This window comes from Penicillium brevicompactum, assembly GCF_028827555.1.
Source record: "Penicillium brevicompactum strain IBT 35665 chromosome Unknown utg000006l_segment0_segment0, whole genome shotgun sequence".
Taxonomy (NCBI): domain Eukaryota; kingdom Fungi; phylum Ascomycota; class Eurotiomycetes; order Eurotiales; family Aspergillaceae; genus Penicillium; species Penicillium brevicompactum.
This window is the reverse complement of record NW_026623209.1, coordinates 3390883-3408773: the sequence shown is the minus strand read 5'-3', so window position 1 is coordinate 3408773 and position 17891 is coordinate 3390883. Positions and strand designations below refer to the sequence as shown.

Genomic DNA, 17891 nt, shown 5'->3' with positions numbered 1-17891 from the left:
GATACCCATTGAGCACTCAAAATGTGACACCATCGTTTCATGGAATCACGAACGTAGTCTACAATCTACAACTCTATTTGTTAGGGACATCATGTAATTATCCTATTTGAGCCGCTAAAAGTCTGGGGAATGATGCTAGAAACCTCCATGCATCTCAGACATGGGAGGCATCGGATCTGAATCCGCAGCTACATCGACAGCAAAGCTAGCCTGGATGAAATCCTCGAGCTCTTCACTCACAGTCTTGAGCTTTTCCTTCACACTAGCAACACCTTCCTGCCCGACGATATGACGAGATGGAGGATTCTCATGCCCACCGATGGAAGTAATGGCATATACTGTTTCCTCAACTAGTACTTCGAGATGCGCGGAGCTCAAAGGTGGATGCATGGAGACGACCTCCGGCGCAGAGAATGGGCCGTTCTCAATGGAGCTCACTCGGCTACTTTCATCATGCACTTTGCTGGGAGTAGCTGGGCTAGCATTTGCCGCAGCGGCGTCAGGAAGTTGAGGGATCAGATGATTCAGAATACCGCGGAAGAGAGGAGCTTGGTTGTTGGCGGGTGAATAGGCGGGAAAGATTGGAGGGACGCTGGTGACTAGATTGGTGAGAATGCCGATCTCGATGCTGCATTGGAAAATAGTGAGTTTGACGTTGAATGGTGCTATTTCGTACGCCAGACTCTGTGTGTTTAGTTAGCTTGGTATTTGCTTCCATTCGGGCCATCATCAACTGACGTCGCAGAATCCTTCGAGGGCCCAGCCTGCTGCGCAATACATTCCTAGTCCAGGTGTACCAATATGCGCCGCTGCAAATCGTTAGGCAAAGCGTGGGCGAAGCCGGGGCCAGAGCTTACTGATTCCTGATATGATCATGACATGACCCGATCGCTCTTTTCGCATGTGTGGAAGCGCGGCCTTGATGATGTTCAGAGGACCGAAGTAGTTGATTTCGAATTGATCGCGCACAAGGTTCTGCGTCTGAGTTGAAGCAGCGAGTTCTTCAACTGTGCCAATGAGGGCTTAAGAACTGGTTAGTGGGAGCTTCGGTAATGTCATCGACTTGCATACTTTGACTTGTGCAGGAAAGAAGTATATCAACCCTTCCGAATGTTGCAACTGCATCTGCCATGACAGCTTGGCATTCTCCCATCATTCTGTACAAGAAATGGAACCGTCAATTGGAAATCCATCAGCAAGCTCGGTATCTGGATTGGCGCACCGGATATCTAGCGGAACGGTCTTCATGCGTTGTGCCCACCCATCAGCATGATGTCCTGCTACCTCGGCGAGAAAGGCATCAAATTCCATGCGGCGACGCTCATCGCGCTCTAAAGCTGTATGTGCCAGACCGAGGAACGCATAGTCTCCATGTGCGAGGACTTGCCGTGCGACAGAGAGACCGATCGGCGAGTCCCCCGCGGTGATCAACCATACTCGGGGCTCATGATGCGACGGGAATTGCGCGCGAGCATCACTAGAGAAGTTTTCCATGGAAGTAATTCCAACGCGACATCGCGTTGTAGACCAATTCAAGAATGAGATGTGAAGTAGAAGAGGAAGTCGAGGTCTCCCCGCGGATAGATGCGGAGAATGCCAAGGCCCGCTTGAGCTACGAGGCGAAGGCGTATTCGCAATCTCCCCCGTTGGCCTCTTCTTCTCTTCTCCTCCTTCTCATCCACAATGTCGGAAACGAGGCCACGCAGACAGGAGGAATCCAATGTAAGTGTGATCCACGCTTTCTGTGGTGTGTCAAAAGATACAATTTGCTGACCCCCCTCTGCAGTCGGGATTCAAGGGTGCCCTCCAGGGCCTCGGAATCTTCTTGTTGGTCCAATTCGGTATCAGCCAGTTTATGGGAAGCAAGAATGCTGCTACTCCCAGCGAAAACACCAGTGGAATCCCCGCCTTCGCTGATCGCCCTCATCCCAGCGAGTACACCGAACAGAGTGCCCTCCCGGATCTCATCGCCCCAATCTGGCCGGTCGATAGCGCCGTGGATCTGAGCGTCTACGTAACTCCATCCATCGTGGTACCCAAGTTTACATCCTCGGATAGTATCCTTGTCCTGCAAGAGAAGAATTTCACGATTGGAAACTACAGCGACACTCGTGAAATCGATACCACCATCAAACTTCCCAAGCAAGTCCAGCAGAATGGCACCCTTTGGGCGCATTTCTTCATGGCCCGCACTGGATACCAACTCGACCCCGCGGCCAAGGACTACAACACTGCCGATGCAGTCCACTTCCTCCGCCCCCTGAACCAGTACCTGCCCAAGAGGAAGGTCAAGAAGTTGAAGAACCTCCTGACTGGCCCCGAGGATGACCGTGACGAAGAGGAAGATACTACCCCGGAATGGTCTACCATGTCTTACTACCACCCCAACTTCACCGTGTCTCTGATCCCGGACTCTGGAACTACCAAATTGGGCCAGATGAACCCCGCGGTTCGCCAGTATGTCCAGCTCGAGCGCACCGGTGCTCGCGACAGCACCGGAAACCATGGATGGTATTATCCCATCGCTTTCATCAACACTTTCTGGCAACTGAAGACCCATATGACTGAGCTGAATTCGACTGTCGAGACTGTACCTCTGCGCATCACCGTCAACAACATGGCAAACTGGAAGTTCAACATTCTGAGCAGTGTTGACGAGGGCTCCAAGCAAAGCTCTCGCCAGGCTGCCTACGGTGGCTCCGCCCCTGGTGGTGGTGACGGCACTGAGTGGGAAATGGTCAAGGAGATTCTCTTGGATACCAACATTTGGCTCCTTGGCACCACTGGTATTGTTACCATTTTGCACATGCTGTTTGAAACGTTGGCTTTCAAGAACGATATTGTACGTGATATATGAACTTCCCTGCATCCGACATTGCTGACATCTTACTAGGCCCACTGGCGCAAGAAGAAGGATATTGTTGGTACTTCCGTCCGGACCATCTTGGCAAACGTCTTCATGCAAGCCGTGATCTTCCTTTACCTTGTGGATAACAGCGACAACACCTCTTGGATGATTCTGGCCAGTCAAGGATTCGGTATCCTCCTCGAATTCTGGAAGATCACTAAGACTGTTGACGTCCGTCTACGTCCCCCTCCAGCCAACTCTCTGCTCTCGTTCCTGCCCTATGTCATTGTCTTCGAGGACAAGCACAAGCTCAGCGAAACTGAAGAAAAGACGAAGGAGTATGACGAGATTGCTTTCCGCTACCTTTACATCCTGGCTGTGCCTCTTCTGCTCGCATACGCCGCCTACAGCTTGGTTTACAACACCCACAAGTCGTGGTACTCATACATCATCGAGACCCTCGTGGGTAGTGTCTATGCCTACGGTTTCCTTATGATGGTCCCTAGCCTGTACATCAACTACCGATTGAAGTCCGTCGCCCACATGCCCGGCAAGGCGTTGACCTACAAGTTCCTGAACACTTTTATCGACGACCTCTTCGCTTTCACCGTCAAGATGCCTTGGCTTCACCGCCTGGCCACACTTCGTGATGATGTTATTTTCTTCATCTGGCTCTACCAGGGCTGGAAGTACAAGGTTGACTACAAGCGCGTCAACGAGTTCGGCCAGGGAGGCGACAGCGACGAAGAAGAGGAGCCTACCCCAGCCATTGAGGACAAGAAGGAGGAAACCGTCGCAAAATCTTCTTCCAAGGCTACGCCCAAGTCCGATACTCGCAAGCGAAAGTAGATACATAGATACAGGCTCTCATCAATTCGTTGGCCTACCGCGTGTTATGATTCCCAGCTGTTTGGTCTCACAACTAGTCTATCAAGACCTGTTCGATCGCAAGGCATGAGGCCTCTTTGAAATTGCATAATATTTACATTACAAACTTCATCAATTAGCTTCAGCAATTGTAATTCACTTGAATATGCGGAATCCTCTCATAGACCGCGAAGAACCAGCAGTAGATTCTGTTGTTGATAATTACCCAATCGGGCTTAGGTCCCTTTCTGCGCGCCCACGCTTGTTCTTCTATGCAACCATCGGCTTCAATGTTGAAATCCTCGTCAACATCATTTCAGTTACAAATTGAGCAGAAATTCGATAACAAAAAATTCGCTACTTGTCCTCTCAATTTCCAGAATTGAGCCCCAAGCGCGAAAGTACGCGTTTATGACAAGGTCAAAATAATCAGGAGCATCCCACCATTGCGCCAAAGGGATCAATTGCGAAGGAAGTTATATTCTTTCTCTAACGATGGATGCTGGTGTAGGCATGTTGATCCCATTCCCTTCACATAGCATTTCATGGCTGACAATTCCCAAGAGAGCGGCTCCAGGGACAGCTTGCTCGAGGCGGTCGAGCACTTGGAAAACGGTACGTCCAGAACGTTTCTCATGGAAGCACGGTAGCTAACGTGAGATAAGTTTCACTTGTCCCAGCCAAGCAGAGATACACAGATGCCGGTCTGCTTGTCAAAACAATCGCTGAGGACGCGTATGAAAATGGCATTCGACCAGCCGTGCTCACCCGTCTCCTGAAGATTCTGACCACCAAAAACAATCTGGACCAAGGCACTGTCACGACTCTCGTCAAGAATCTGTACCCACAAGAGAGAATTTCTTCCAAAAATGTCACCCAAGTGATTTGTAGTCTTGGGCCCAGCAAGAACAAGCCAACACCAGCGACCCAGGCTTTGCTATTGCGCTGGCTGATCCTTTCATACGATCTACTCAGAGAAAGGGCACACCTTGCGAAGCTCTACGCGGTGCTCTTTAATCATCTTGACATGATCAGTTTGCGAAAACCGCTGTGCCATCTTCTTTCGCTCATTACCAGGCGAAAGCATGTCAAACCTTTCCGGATCCAAGCTTTGATGGAGCTGATTCAGATCTCTGGCGGCGATGAGAAAGAGCTTGTTGCTCTACTCAGAATCTTCAAGAATTATTATCCCGAGATTATTCTTGGGGAACTTGGAAGAGGGAGAAACGCTCTGTTTTTCAAGCATCCTGACCCCGAGTGGTCGACTCATGCAAAATATCTCCAGGATCAAAGTATTGAAAGGGCCCAAGCAAGCTCTGCATCCACTTTCCAAGTGGTGCATCGGGGCGCTGTGAAAAGAAGTAGAGTTGCAGTGGTCATTCCCCCGCTTCAGAGTTCTCGTGTATCACACAAGCACACTTCGCTGGAGGAGCTGCGTGATGTTGGCCACCTAGTTGAAACGATTGACAAAATCGAGTTACCAAACCAGATTATTTCGACATTGGGTGATGCAATGGCCCAGAAATATCTTCATTTGGTCCACTCTGAGCTCGCGGATCATCGATTAGATGAATGGATGAGAAGTTTCCTGGAAGATAAATTGGAGCTTCTCCATGAGGACGAGGGCGATGACCAGGATACATTGGCATCGTTCTTGGAATTCGTTGTGCAATTCGTGTCATATATCAAGGTGCGTACCGCATTTTTAACACACATTAAATCGGACACTAATCTCATACAGGAACTTCCAGCTGCAATTCGCTCGTTTCTCAGTTCGTACCTTCAGGTGTGGAATGGAAGGGATAACCGTGCGATCATTTTCTGCCTCCTACAGTACATTGATATTGAGCCGATTGAGGCCCTGAAAGCCGAACTATTCACACCAATGGAGTCCGCGGTTTTGGATGAAAGCCTCGGCTCAAGAATGGCTTTACTAGAATTCTACACCGGACTGATCAGTCAATGGGGAGTGAAACTCCGATCACGACCAGTCACATCCGACGAATCGCTTCCATTGAGTCAGACGATACTACATGCTGAACTCCTGGCATCTTCCATTCTGGAAATTTCCGCAGAGCAAGACCAGCAATTGTCGAAGCCAAGTTCAATATCCGTGCTAGACTTCTACAAAACACTTTCAGATCTATTCTCTCATGCGCCCCAGGATGCACGATTTCGGCTTACTCTTCCAAATGCCCAGACCGTTTATACACTGGCATTCATACCGAGTGCTGCTGTTATCTCGACTCTCAATTCTATTTTGGCAGTGTATAAATCCGCCTTTGAAGCGTGTTTGAGCTCACAGGTCCTGCAAGCACAAAATTCTCCAGCATATGGAACAGATCTCGTGGGCCGATTCAATGGGTATGTCATGGACATGTGCAATGTATTATGGCGAAACCGTGCTCTGAATACGGAAGACCCGAATGCCTTGGGATGTCTCGTGCCTGCACCGACGGTAGCAGCCCTGGGAAATTATGTCAAAGATGTATCAGAGGCGGCCAAACACTACGACCGCGAGAATGCCTTCTATCTCAGCGTTGCCTCGATCTTCTCACTCAGCCACCATGCTGCTTTTTGCAACTTATCTGCGGCCTGCTTTGCCGAGCTTGAGAGAGACCAGGGCATTAGCGATGATCGTCCGAGGTTGCAGAAGCCAGTCACCCAAAAAGTTTTGCTGGCGCTTGAGAAAGACGGTGGGGCCAAGACCACATGGCAGGAGTACCGTGTGCATATGTTGGATTGGTTAGACGGGTTAGGGTGTCGTGGTACAGGCATCCTGATGAGGAGCACGATGAAGGCTCTACGCAAAGAGTGATGATTGTCCAATACAGCTTAATATAATGCATCACAGCCTTGGAACTCCTTTTCAATGCTTGGTATCTATCGCTATACACATGTTGATATTGTACAATGCTCTGTTGAAATAGCCATGGGCTATTCTGACATAGCGCTCGCTGTTAGAAATGTTCAGTCGAGTTCAAGTAGATCTCTTGGACACTGGGATCTTCCCGCAGAGCACTCAGAAGGTCCTCCAGAGCTTTTGTTTGTTCCTCGTCTTGCACCTCAACGAGAGAGTCCGTGTTCGGATCCCAAATCATTTCCAATTCTTCAATCACAAGACTGGAAAGGTTGGCAAATACTTCGCCAACAGTCTTTGTCTCTGACGGATCCGTCAAAAGCACGAGGCGACCTTTATCATCAGTCGTGATATCTGTTGCGCCGGCCTCAATTGCCTGATCCAAGTATTCGTCCGGATCTGTGGCCTCCTGCTTCTCCATGACAACTCTCCCTTTCCGCTCAAAGAGGAATGTAGTAGGGGTAACGATGCCACCGTGATCCTTGATGATGTAGCGAACGTCTTGTAGCACGCGCGCCTTTTGATCCGTTTGGCACTCAACCACTGCAGCTACGTTGCCCGGTAGCATCGCTTCGATTGTCAGGGATTCTAATGCTTGGCCTGAGACACTAAGACCTTGTCCACGTGCGATTGCGGCATCGATAACAATTTTGGGAATGGAGGCTCGCTTTGCGTTCGAGAGTGCCAGAGCTAGACGGGGATTGAACTTTGTATCGGCACCCCACACTAGAGACTTGGTTAATGAGTGATCTATGCGCACTGAAATGGGAGAAATGTACTTTGTGTAGCACTCGCAATCTCTTTGCCCATCATGGCTCTTTCTTTGCTCTTGGCCTTGTCATTCCGGGCCTTGTCATGCTTGATGGAGGACCATTTGTTGTGACCGGAGCAATTGACCTCACTGGAACTAAAGGACCGGCAGCTGAGACCAGCCCAATGCCACTGACGACGTGGCAGTAGCCTGCCGAGTCTGAGAGCCATGATGTCGAATAAGGTAACGATGGGAGGGCGATGTACATTTCCCCGCGGATAAATAGCGGGCCGATCTGGCCACACGATAAGCCTCCCGCCAGGAGACGAGCTACCCAGTGCCTCTTGTACTTCATACTCAACCTCTACTTTCATATTTCTTTCTTTTGATTCTCTTCTAATGGGGTCCTATTTGCCTTAAATTTCTAAATGTCTTCCGAAGCGGTATCCCCACCTCCGCAAAATGTATACGAACTGGATATCCCCAAGCTGCATGCGCTCCCCTCTGAGCAGCAGGAGCTCTACATGCTCACCTTCACCTCCGACCTAGTGCAATATATATCGGGACTGGAATCCGCACAGGTATCATTGCAGCAGAAGGATTTGAAGAAGGAATTGTTCAAGATATTGAACCTCCCCTCACCGACGATTACTCGAGTCCTCCGCAATAACCTCGGGCGATGCTTTGGCGCAATACTCAGCAAAGGTGATCGTGGAATCCTGTTCGAAACGATCACCGACCTACTCGCGATTTTGAATGCTGGCAAGAGTGAAGCGGAAATTAAGACGAAATTCGCTGCGGCGCATTGTCTGGGGGAGGTCTTTGCGACAGCTGGCGAGAGCGCGTTCATGCAATCCAATATTGCCACTTCGACCACGCTCAAACTACTCAAGTCAGCCAGCAATCATACAGGGCTTCGCGGTGTGATCTTTGCAGTGTTGCGCAAGGTTGTTGTTGGGATCGGGGTGCCAATCGACGAGGGAACCGCACGCGACATCTGGAAGCAGGCCCGAAATGCCGCCGCCAGCGACAAATCCACCTTCGTGCAGGTTAATGCGTGTCGCTGCCTGGAGCAATTGATCGCCACAACCCCATTCTTCGATAATACAAACGACTTTGAGTATCTCAAAACACTGGTGTGGAAGGTCCTCGATAGTCCTGCCGCGCCGGTGCGGCATGCCGGTGCTGCGGTTCTTGGTCGAGCATTGATCAATCTACACGCCAAGGACGTGCATATCACTGCTGCCCCCAAACCGAAATCGAAAAAATCCAAACGCATGTCGAAGAAACCTGGCGCGGGGCTTGCAGATGAGGAGGAGGCAGAGATGTCGGAGTCGTCCGCACCCAAGAAAGCCGATGCTCGTTTGTATTTCCTACTCCCAGATCTGCTGAAGCAACTATCGTCTCAATACCTCAAGAGTACGACCTCGAACCGCGCACGTGCTGGAATCTGTATATGCTACAAGTACGTGCTACGGAATCTGGAAGACAAGATTGTCGAAGAGCGCTACGGACAGATTGCGACCAATCTGCTCATCGACCTGTTGAATCACCCAACGATCACTTATAACCGGTTCCGTCTGCTCATGACCCGAAAGTTTGTCAAGAGCATCCTTGAAGATACCATTGGCCAGGAATTACTGCGTGAGAACAGTCAGCTCAACGCTGCCAAGTGGTTGATCAATGACCTTCTCAAAGACTACCCTCAAGTCATCCAGGAACGCCGCGAGCCCAGCAAGTACACGTTGACAAGTGCCGTTAGTGCACTTTCGTCATTGATCACATCGCTTGGGTCTGCCTTCAGCAATCTGGCTGACAGCTGCAGAGACGCCCTGCTCCAGGTTCTTCCTCATCCAAGCTACACAGTCCAGATTCATGTGGCACATTGTCTGCGGACCTTTGCTCTAGCCTCCCCTCACCAACTGCTCTCGTGTGTCACTATTTGCATGAACAGCTTGAATAGGGAAATTGGTCAGCTGGGTACACCACGACAATCGCCTCGCCGCTGTGTTGGCTATGCTAACGGGCTATCTGCAATGCTAAGCACATCCCGTCTACAGCCATTATATGGCGCAGTTGATGTATTTGCACGTGTCTTCACCCAAGCAACCGATCTTCTCAAAACCAGCAGCACTTCTGAGCTGCGCGTGGCCAGTATCCAGATTCAGGTTGCGTGGATTTTGATTGGAGGTCTGATGCCTCTGGGGCCCAGCTTTGTCAAGATTCATCTGTCTCAATTGATGCTTCTCTGGAAAAATGCACTCCCTAAACACCTTGGCAAAAACAATGCTGCTCAGCCGGGTCCACTTGAGATCAGTTTCCTGACTCATGTCCGTGAATGCGCTCTCAGTTCGCTCCTGGTTTTCATGGAGTTTAATAGCAAATTGATCACATCTGATGGTGCAAAGAGAATCGCTGCCATGTTGCAGAATACTGTTGAATTTTTGGATGATTTGCCGAAGCCAAAGGCCATGGAAGATCTCTCGCAGCGACTCCATCCTTCCCTCCAATTGCAAGATTATACGACCATGGTTCGTCGTCGTGTTCTGCAGTGCTTCTCAAAGCTTGTCCGGGTGCATCCACTGAGCCACGGAGACATCATCTCCCAGTCTAGTCTCCTCGGTTTGGCTATTTCCTCCTTTGCAGACCCAGATGCGCAATATAAACAGCTAGAAAGCTCGATATCCGGGTCCGCTGGTCAATTTGATGGCCTATGGGATCTTTGCGATAATTATGGCTTCGGGGTTACCGGGCTTTCGAGGGAGTACATCCGTGCTACATTGTCAGGGACGCAGGATGACGACAAGGGGCCTGCTTGGTCTGCCATTGACTCTGTGGATCAAGTTGTTGATGAAGCCTTGACTTTCCCTATCTGCCAAGCGAGCGAGCATGATGCTCTTCTTTTGTACAACTTGCGCGATGGGGACAAACTAGCTGTCGACCCTCCAACCACTGGGGTTGTTAACTCGGCGATTGATCTGTTCTCCGTCGCGCTTGCACTCCATGCTCCAAAAATCCAGGAGAGCAGCGTGGAGCAGATTGCCACGTTCCTCACATCGCCCACCCTGCAGAGAAACCCTGGAAGTAAAGCAGCATTGGTCATTAATATTTCGGTCGCTCTTTTGCACACGTTGAAAGTGGCGGTGAAAGAGACGGATTTTGTTGCTGGCAAACTCAATCCTTCTACTGACAAGATTCTCCAAGAACTATTGCAGAAATTTGTTATTGATGCTGATCCTATTGTGCGCACTATCGGCGTTGAAGCACTGGGACGACTTTGCGACAGTGCTGGCAACACATGCACCAACACACAAGTCAATTGGCTCGTTGATACAATTGTTGAGAACAGAGAACCGAACGCCAGAGCCGGCTGCGCCGCTGCGTTAGGATGCATCCATGCTCAAATCGGTGGAATGGCCGCTGGTCTGCATTTGAAAACGATTGTAGGCGTGTTGATGTCTCTTTGCAACGACCCCCATCCCGTGGTCCATTTCTGGGCCCTTGGCGGCTTGGAGAGGGTTGCCAACTCGGCTGGCCTGACCTTTTCGCCATTTGTCTCTGGCTCTCTAGGAATGATTTCTCAGCTATACAACGCTGATACCCACAACGAGGAAGCCGCCGCATTAGCAACTTCCAATATTGAGATGTCTTTCTTGACACCCGTTGTCATCAGTCGATGTGTGGACTCGTTGATCAATGTGCTAGGACCAGACTTGCAAGATGTTGCCAAGACTCGAAACCTCGTCTTGACCCTTCTTCGCCAATTCCAACTGGAGGAGAATCCAGCATTAGTGACGGAGAGTTCAAAGTGCCTCGACCACTTCTCGCTCTATGCATCCAGCTTTGTGGACTACTCAGGATACGTGAAGCGTCTACAAAGAGAGCTTCGAGCCGACAATTTCTTGATGCGAGATGTTGCTGTTCGAGGTTTGAACAATCTCATGAAGCGTGACGCCTCTTCTGTCATGCAAACTGCAGGTCAGACGTTGGAAGATGATATATGGCTTGCATTCGACGAAGCGCCGGATAACATTTCATTGAAGTCAATGATCCAAGACTGGCTTCAGCAGACAGCGCTAACAGAAACCGAAGTGTGGATCCAGCGCTGTCAGAATATCATGACCAAGACCCGCAACAAGGTGGAGCCCCCGCCAAACACAGCCGTCCAGACCGCGGCCGATATCCCCGATGACGAAGTCGCTGGATTCGCTGCGGCGGGTGCTGCTGAGGGCCAAGGCGACATCGCAAACGAAAGCGTATCCGGACAAGAACTATTGAAATGGCAAACTCGCCATTTTGCGATTAGCTGTCTTTCGGAGCTGCTCGCTACTGTGCAAGAAGCGATCTTACCAGACTCTGCTATCCCTGCGGAGTTGGCTCTTCAGAAAAACGTCGGTGACATCGTGAGAATGGCTTTCTCCGCATCCACCGCCAGTGTCATCGAGCTGCGCGTGTGGGGTCTGAAGATCATCGACCAGGTCCTCACTATGTTTGGCAAGACTCCCGATCCAGACTTCGCAGAGGCGTCGCTGCTAGAGCAATATCAAGCCCAGATTAGCTCTGCGCTCACGCCTGCCTTCGCGACTGACTCATCTGCCGAGCTAGCATCAGAGGCTATCAATGTGTCTGCTACATTCATTGCGACAGGAATTGTCACAAATGTCGATCGCATGGGGCGAATCCTCAAGCTTTTGGTGCTGGGTCTCGAGAATTTCGCGAAGAACCCAGAGACCACTGAAATTGGTGACCTCAAGGGGCTGAACTCGAATGCTCGGGTCATGGTTAAGCTCGCATTGTTCTCCGCTTGGGCCCGGCTCCAGATTGCTAGCATCGACCATGAGTATTTGACCCAAGTGGTTCAGCCTTACATCGCGAGACTCACACCGCTGTGGCTGTCTTCTCTGCAAGAGTATGCCCGCCTACGCTTCGAGCCGGATATCTCCGGCACCTTGGGGATAAGCTCTAGCGGTGATCTAGACGAGGTGTATGCTGCGCTGAATCGCGAAACATTGCTGAAGGTAGGTCTATTTGTCCAATATCTGTTCGTACCTAAGCTGACATCGTATCTAGTTTTATCAAGACACATGGCTTTACTTGGTCGATGCGATTGCTGGGCTCGTCGAGAAAGACATTGACTTTGTCTTTGACGCTTTGGATGGCAAATTGCAGTTACCCGAGCCCAGTAAAGATGAGGGAAATACTGAAAACAAAGAGAAGCCAAAGGGAGAGGTCGAAGGCAAGGGACATGATATCAATTATCGGGAAGAGCCCGTGGCATTCTTCTTCGTGCTATTTGGGCTGGCATTTGAGTCTTTAGTCGACCAAGGGACTTCGGCCTCACACCGACTAGAGATCCTTCAGGCGCTGAAAAGAATTCTGAGGCCTGTGATCTCTGGAAATGCTATCTACCAAGATGCAATCTTCACCGAGACTATGGATACCTTCGATCGTCTTGTTCTGACTGAGGCTACTCCGATCCAGACCGTCATTGTTGAGATCGCACAGAATCTGTCATTAGATCACCCGGCAGCGAAGGGTGATCAGGAACGCAGTGACCATCTATCGGATGACATTGAGCAACTCTTCGAGCTGACAAGAAGCATTATCCTTGTCCTCGCTGGAATGCTTCCTAACCTCCGCGAGTCCACGCCTCTTGCACGTTTCAACATCACCTCGGATGAGTCCTTGACTCTCATCCGTTTGGCGCTTCGTTCTTTGGTTGACGTCGCATCCGTGTTCCCGTCGATCATTCGCAATGACCTTCACGCTTGTATACTTCACATCTTCACAACGATCCTCGCCACAGGCATTTGCCAAGCTGGCGTTGTTCCCCAAGCCCTCCCCATTTTCAGGCAGTTCATCCATGCTATCACCCACACGACGGAGTCCCCCGAAGATCTTGGCGTTGTATCTTTCCAACTTCGGGGTTGTCTTACGCGCTTCCTAACCATTCTCACAATCGCTCAGCGGCGCGAGTCGGATATCTCCATCCCCTGCGCCAAGAACACGCTACTCGCCATCACCTTCCTCCTGACTGCTGGCGGGCACGTCATTCCGCCTCAGGACCCTATCCTCATTCGCGTTCTCAACGAGCTCTTGGACTGTCTTCAAGATGTCGGCCTTGCCACGGTGGCGGCCAGCTGCCTTCGGTCGATCCTCATCAAGCCTGGTCCACGTTCTCCCACCGATGAAGTGATCAGCCGATACCTCACCCCGCGCTTGATCGCTTTCTTCGTTGGCTGTCCTCTGGACAACGGCGAAGTCCCCAGCGACCCGGAGAACTCCCGCACCGTGATCGGTCGCACCCTCGTGTCAACCATTTCTAATGGAGCGTTCTCGGCCACTGAACTGCCCGCCGCGATCTCCCTCGTCATGTCGGCTCTGTTGGCCCGCGCCCAGCGTGAAGGCCCGTCCGTGCACCAGGAGTCTGCAGGCCATCTTCTGGAACTTGCCAAAGCCGATCAACTCATTTTCCGGACCTTGGTTGCTACGATGGGTGCGGAGCAGAAGTCCCTTTTGGAGGAGGTGCTACGTAGCGCGGGAGTTGGAGCTGGTGCTTCCAAGACTGTCGAAGCTACAGACAACAATGCGCCTCATGCTGCGCCGAGTATCGCATTGCGTATGGATTTCTAGGATCTCTCAAAGATATACGATATAGACTATGATCAAATATGAATGCAAACAAGTTTTCCACTGTGTAATAGCAGGTGTCTCCAAGCAGAGCGTCCAAAGGCCGGAGCTCATTATCTTATCCCCGTATCAGGTGACATCGAATTAAATCAACTCCCAATTTCAACTTTCATCCATCGACTTGGACCTAATTTTAAATGAGTATTTCATCTCACTAACACACTGCATTCGAGATGCCACCGGATCGGGGCCGAGCATCCCGAGCATGCACCTCATGCCGCAAGCAAAAGACCAGGTGCTACGAGCCTGGCATTCCAGGGCGAGCATGTCTCCGCTGTGATCGACTACGCCAAAGCTGCTCGCTCATGCGTATTGACGCATCTGACGAAGAATCTCTACCCCCCCGCCCAAACGGGTACGGATGCACGGTACGAATTGCCTCCGGGGAACAGCACCATCCATTCTAACCATAGTACCATTCTAGTTTGGAACGTCTGGAGAAAAGCGTGGCTACTCTGCTTGATCGACTGGGCGAAGGACCCAGAACGGTGCAAGACACAAGCAGACCTTCCACTGCGCAAGCGAGCCCGGCCTCGTATAAAGACACGGAAACTTCCGCTCCGATCATGGTCATCCGCGATCTGGCAACGGACAACGGCATCAAACCGGCGTCCGATGCTCGATCGCTAGCGGTCGTTTTGGATAATCTTATTTCCCCACAACTTGGCCTGGAGCTGATCACCATGTACGTGAGTCTGTAAACGGCAGAGATTATCCTTCTGACTTGATTTAGATTTTTGGAATATTACGGAAGGTGGGTTCTTTTCGACCCGGAGTGTGAGCCAAGTGAACTTCTCCGCCAGGTCAAAAAGTCTACGCTGCTCTTCTGCGCCTGCTGTCTGATCGCCGTGCGGCACACTTCCGAAGAGCTGGCTGCGAACCTCGCCCCCCAGCTTTACGAGTATGCCCGCTCGTTGGTATCGACCACGCTCCTGGTTGCTCCACAGCCAATTGAATTCTTCCAGGCTACTTTGATTCTGTCAATGTGGTCGACAACAGTTGGGCAAGTGCCTTTAAGTATCGATAGTTGGTTGCTGAGTGGGTTTGCCTTGCAGCACGCACAGTCAAGCCCGCTGTTCACGACTGTGACGACTCAGTCGCCTCCTCCAAATCGACTAGACGAGGAGACCATGGACCATTGTTATCTGTGGAACCATCTTTGTCTTGCGCATATGCATTACTGTGTTGGAACCAGCCGGCGATCCATGCTGCAGCCTTGGCAGATCGAGCGATGTCGGGCAATAATTGCTTCAGATCATGCGATTAACTTTGAAGTGCGTATGGTCGCGGAGATTCATCTGTATTGGACTGTTTATGAACACCTCATCCATGAATCTGTTGACCTGCTGAAATCGGTCGCTGCTTTGCAAACCTGGCGAAGGAAATGGGAATTCGTTTTAGGTATATCTCCTCCCATTGAGACCTGCTATCACAAAATAGGCGTTGCTGACTTCTATCGGATTAGAGCAACCTAGGTCTCAGTTCCTTTCCATGGGCTTCCACTTCTCTCATTTGCTTCTTTATGAGCATTCTCTCAAATCCAAATCCGCCCGATCTCGAGAGTCGGTAGTCTCAGAAATGATTCGTCATTCTACCGCGATCGTGCACTTGGCCATGGACACAGTCGATGAGCGCACCCGTCATCTTACTGATCACATTTACCACATGATCACATTTGCTGCTATTGTCATCTGCCGGCTGTTAAACGCCCATCGCGAGCAAGTGGCCTCAACTCACGATACCAATCAGCTGGACGCGCTGGTTCATGACCTTGTGCAATGGCTTTATTGCATTGGGTTGCCTTGCCACGCAGCACATACATTGGGAAATATCATTGCGAAAGTACATCAAAAATTGCGACCTCGCTTGGAGGAGATGCCACCGTCCCTTCAGGCCGAAGAGACCCTTGGCGAGTTCAACAATTACTATTTTCCAGAGTTCCTTGGTGTGGGGATGTCTGCGGATGGAAATTGGGATCTACTTTCGAACATGGATCTATTTCCACCGAGTCCATCTATCTCGCGACCTGATTGAAGCCCACTCTCTAAAAAACATATCTGACTAGCCGTTCACATGTCCAAGACATGTCTTAACTGCCTCCCATGCGCTTCTCGGCCCACCGAAGCAACGGGAAAGTGATGCCAGAAAAGGCAAAAGTCAACTCATGGCCAATGTTTGCACCCTTTGAACCAATCAGGGATGCGATTGGGCCTGAATACCACGCTGTCTTCATACCGAGTGCAGCACCTAGAAATCCGAACGCGAAGGCGCCAATCGCTGCCCATCCGAATGGCAAGGCGGCTATACTATTCCAGGCATTGAGATCATACCCATCCCATCCACGACGGAAGATGAAGTGTTCTTGCATCACCAGAGTGATATGAATCACAGTCCAATATCCAATCACGCTTAACAAGGTTTGCAAGGCATCGGCGAAATATCTGGCCGCACAACAGCCGACAACTATCGCCGCAACGAATCCAAAAGTCACCATGACCACGCGGGGGATCCGCATGGCCCATGGCCCCAGATTCTGTGCATGGAGAGCAAAAGAGTAATTGTTTGGGATATTGTTCTTTGGTCAAGTTAGCATGTAATCATCAGATTCCCACGGCAGACTCACAGGAATCGAACTCAAAGCCGCAAGTACCATCAGGAACTTTCCAAACCCGCCAGCCGGCTCCAGAGCCATCTTCAATAGTCCCCCGATCGAAGACTCTGTATAGGCGAGCTTCCATGCCGGGTTTGTCATGGTTCCCGTATACAAAGCCGCACCAAGCATCTGAACCAGGACAGTAGGAACGAAGATCCCGACGTAAGTAGCGCTGAATATCTGCCAACGCGGAGTATCCTTGGGCATTCGCACATTGTAATCCGCCGCACAATTGACCCAAGAAACCGAGAACGAGAAAATAGACGCCATGTAGCTAAGAACGGCGGCAGCTTTATCTGAGCCCTTGAGACCAACGTGGTCCTCACCAGTGAGCTGCGAAGCTCCGGTGCCTGCGGCAACACACCAGACAATCAATGGCGGGATCCAGATGAAAGTATCGAGTCGATGGATCCAACTAATACCCAGCACGCAGATGATCCAAACCGCCACGCAGATGACGATCACACCTGCCCAGATGGGGAATGCGCCATCAGAGACTGCGTGCAGGACTGCTGCGCCTGAGATGGAGTTAATGGCGTTCCAGCCCGTCGTGGCTATCATGGAGAAGATCACTACTAGCATATTGCCCCAATAACCAAAGGAGTAACGGCTGCGACTCGGGTTAGTGTTATGTGTGGCTTGAGGGAAAGGTTGCATACGAGACTGTGGTCATTCGTAGCCCGGTCAGACCAAATACTGCTGTCCATGCTGGTAAAAGGTCGCTTGTTATGTTGACGACCAAAATGATGATGAAGCAATCCCAAAATGAGAGGCCGAGGGCGCCTCCTAGGGAGCCTATGTTAAGGGTGGCTACAGCCATGTTGGCGCTGAACCTATACATACCATTCAGTTAGCTTTATTGATGATTTCAAGCTTCTTGCAGTAGCTCGAATTACCAAAATGTAGCAGCATTCCAAAATTTGGTGGTGTTCTGGAGACGTTCTTCATCTGTGACTCGCTCAATGCCACCTTCTTCAATGGAAAGTCTAGAAAGTCCACCGAACCAAGGTCGACTAGGTTTTAAGGTAGTGTCTGTCTCTGAATCTGTCTTTGTAGTTGAAATATGATCGTTCAAGTTCATATTGACGGATTTTTCTTGCAATGTAAGATTTGCTCGTTCACCTCCAAAGCAGTCGGGACGCAGCCCCCTTCTATATACGCCTCCCTATCCTAGCAGTATATCTAGTATTCAATTACACATGGCAAAGATGAGCATATCTGG

The 17891-nt window shown here is 50.6% G+C and overlaps 6 protein-coding genes across 6 annotated transcripts; 3 read left to right on the top strand and 3 right to left on the bottom strand.

Annotated features, from left to right (window-relative positions):
* Window positions 1–135: 135 nt before the first annotated feature.
* On the bottom strand, window positions 136–1494 carry N7506_009504 (short chain dehydrogenase/reductase family protein; the record flags this gene model as incomplete). Its single annotated transcript, XM_056958797.1, has 5 exons — window positions 136–684; window positions 739–809; window positions 858–1022; window positions 1072–1157; window positions 1223–1494. 5 exons carry the CDS (start codon window positions 1492–1494, stop codon window positions 136–138), a joined length of 1143 nt encoding a protein of 380 aa, XP_056808187.1.
* A 189-nt stretch (window positions 1495–1683) lies between these two features.
* Window positions 1684–3697, top strand: N7506_009503 (CLPTM1 family protein; the record flags this gene model as incomplete). Its single annotated transcript, XM_056958796.1, has 3 exons — window positions 1684–1722; window positions 1787–2842; window positions 2894–3697. 3 exons carry the CDS (start codon window positions 1684–1686, stop codon window positions 3695–3697), a joined length of 1899 nt encoding a protein of 632 aa, XP_056808186.1.
* A 563-nt stretch (window positions 3698–4260) lies between these two features.
* N7506_009502 (Mis6 domain protein) lies at window positions 4261–6533 on the top strand (the record flags this gene model as incomplete). The annotated part of the gene is made up of 3 exons (XM_056958795.1): window positions 4261–4330; window positions 4396–5405; window positions 5457–6533. 3 exons carry the CDS (start codon window positions 4261–4263, stop codon window positions 6531–6533), a joined length of 2157 nt encoding a protein of 718 aa, XP_056808185.1.
* A 142-nt stretch (window positions 6534–6675) lies between these two features.
* On the bottom strand, window positions 6676–7556 carry N7506_009501 (post-initiation translation factor DPC29; the record flags this gene model as incomplete). Its single annotated transcript, XM_056958794.1, has 2 exons — window positions 6676–7301; window positions 7355–7556. The coding sequence occupies 2 exons, from the start codon at window positions 7554–7556 to the stop codon at window positions 6676–6678; spliced, it is 828 nt and encodes a 275-aa protein (XP_056808184.1).
* Window positions 7557–7754: 198 nt separating this feature from the next.
* Window positions 7755–16050, top strand: N7506_009500 (AP-1 complex accessory protein LAA1; the record flags this gene model as incomplete). The annotated part of the gene is made up of 6 exons (XM_056958793.1): window positions 7755–12344; window positions 12397–13945; window positions 14159–14384; window positions 14441–14705; window positions 14793–15417; window positions 15482–16050. The coding sequence occupies 6 exons, from the start codon at window positions 7755–7757 to the stop codon at window positions 16048–16050; spliced, it is 7824 nt and encodes a 2607-aa protein (XP_056808183.1).
* Window positions 16051–16105: 55 nt separating this feature from the next.
* On the bottom strand, window positions 16106–17750 carry N7506_009499 (purine-cytosine permease family protein; the record flags this gene model as incomplete). The annotated part of the gene is made up of 4 exons (XM_056958792.1): window positions 16106–16591; window positions 16640–17279; window positions 17329–17502; window positions 17566–17750. 4 exons carry the CDS (start codon window positions 17748–17750, stop codon window positions 16106–16108), a joined length of 1485 nt encoding a protein of 494 aa, XP_056808182.1.
* Window positions 17751–17891: the final 141 nt, after the last annotated feature.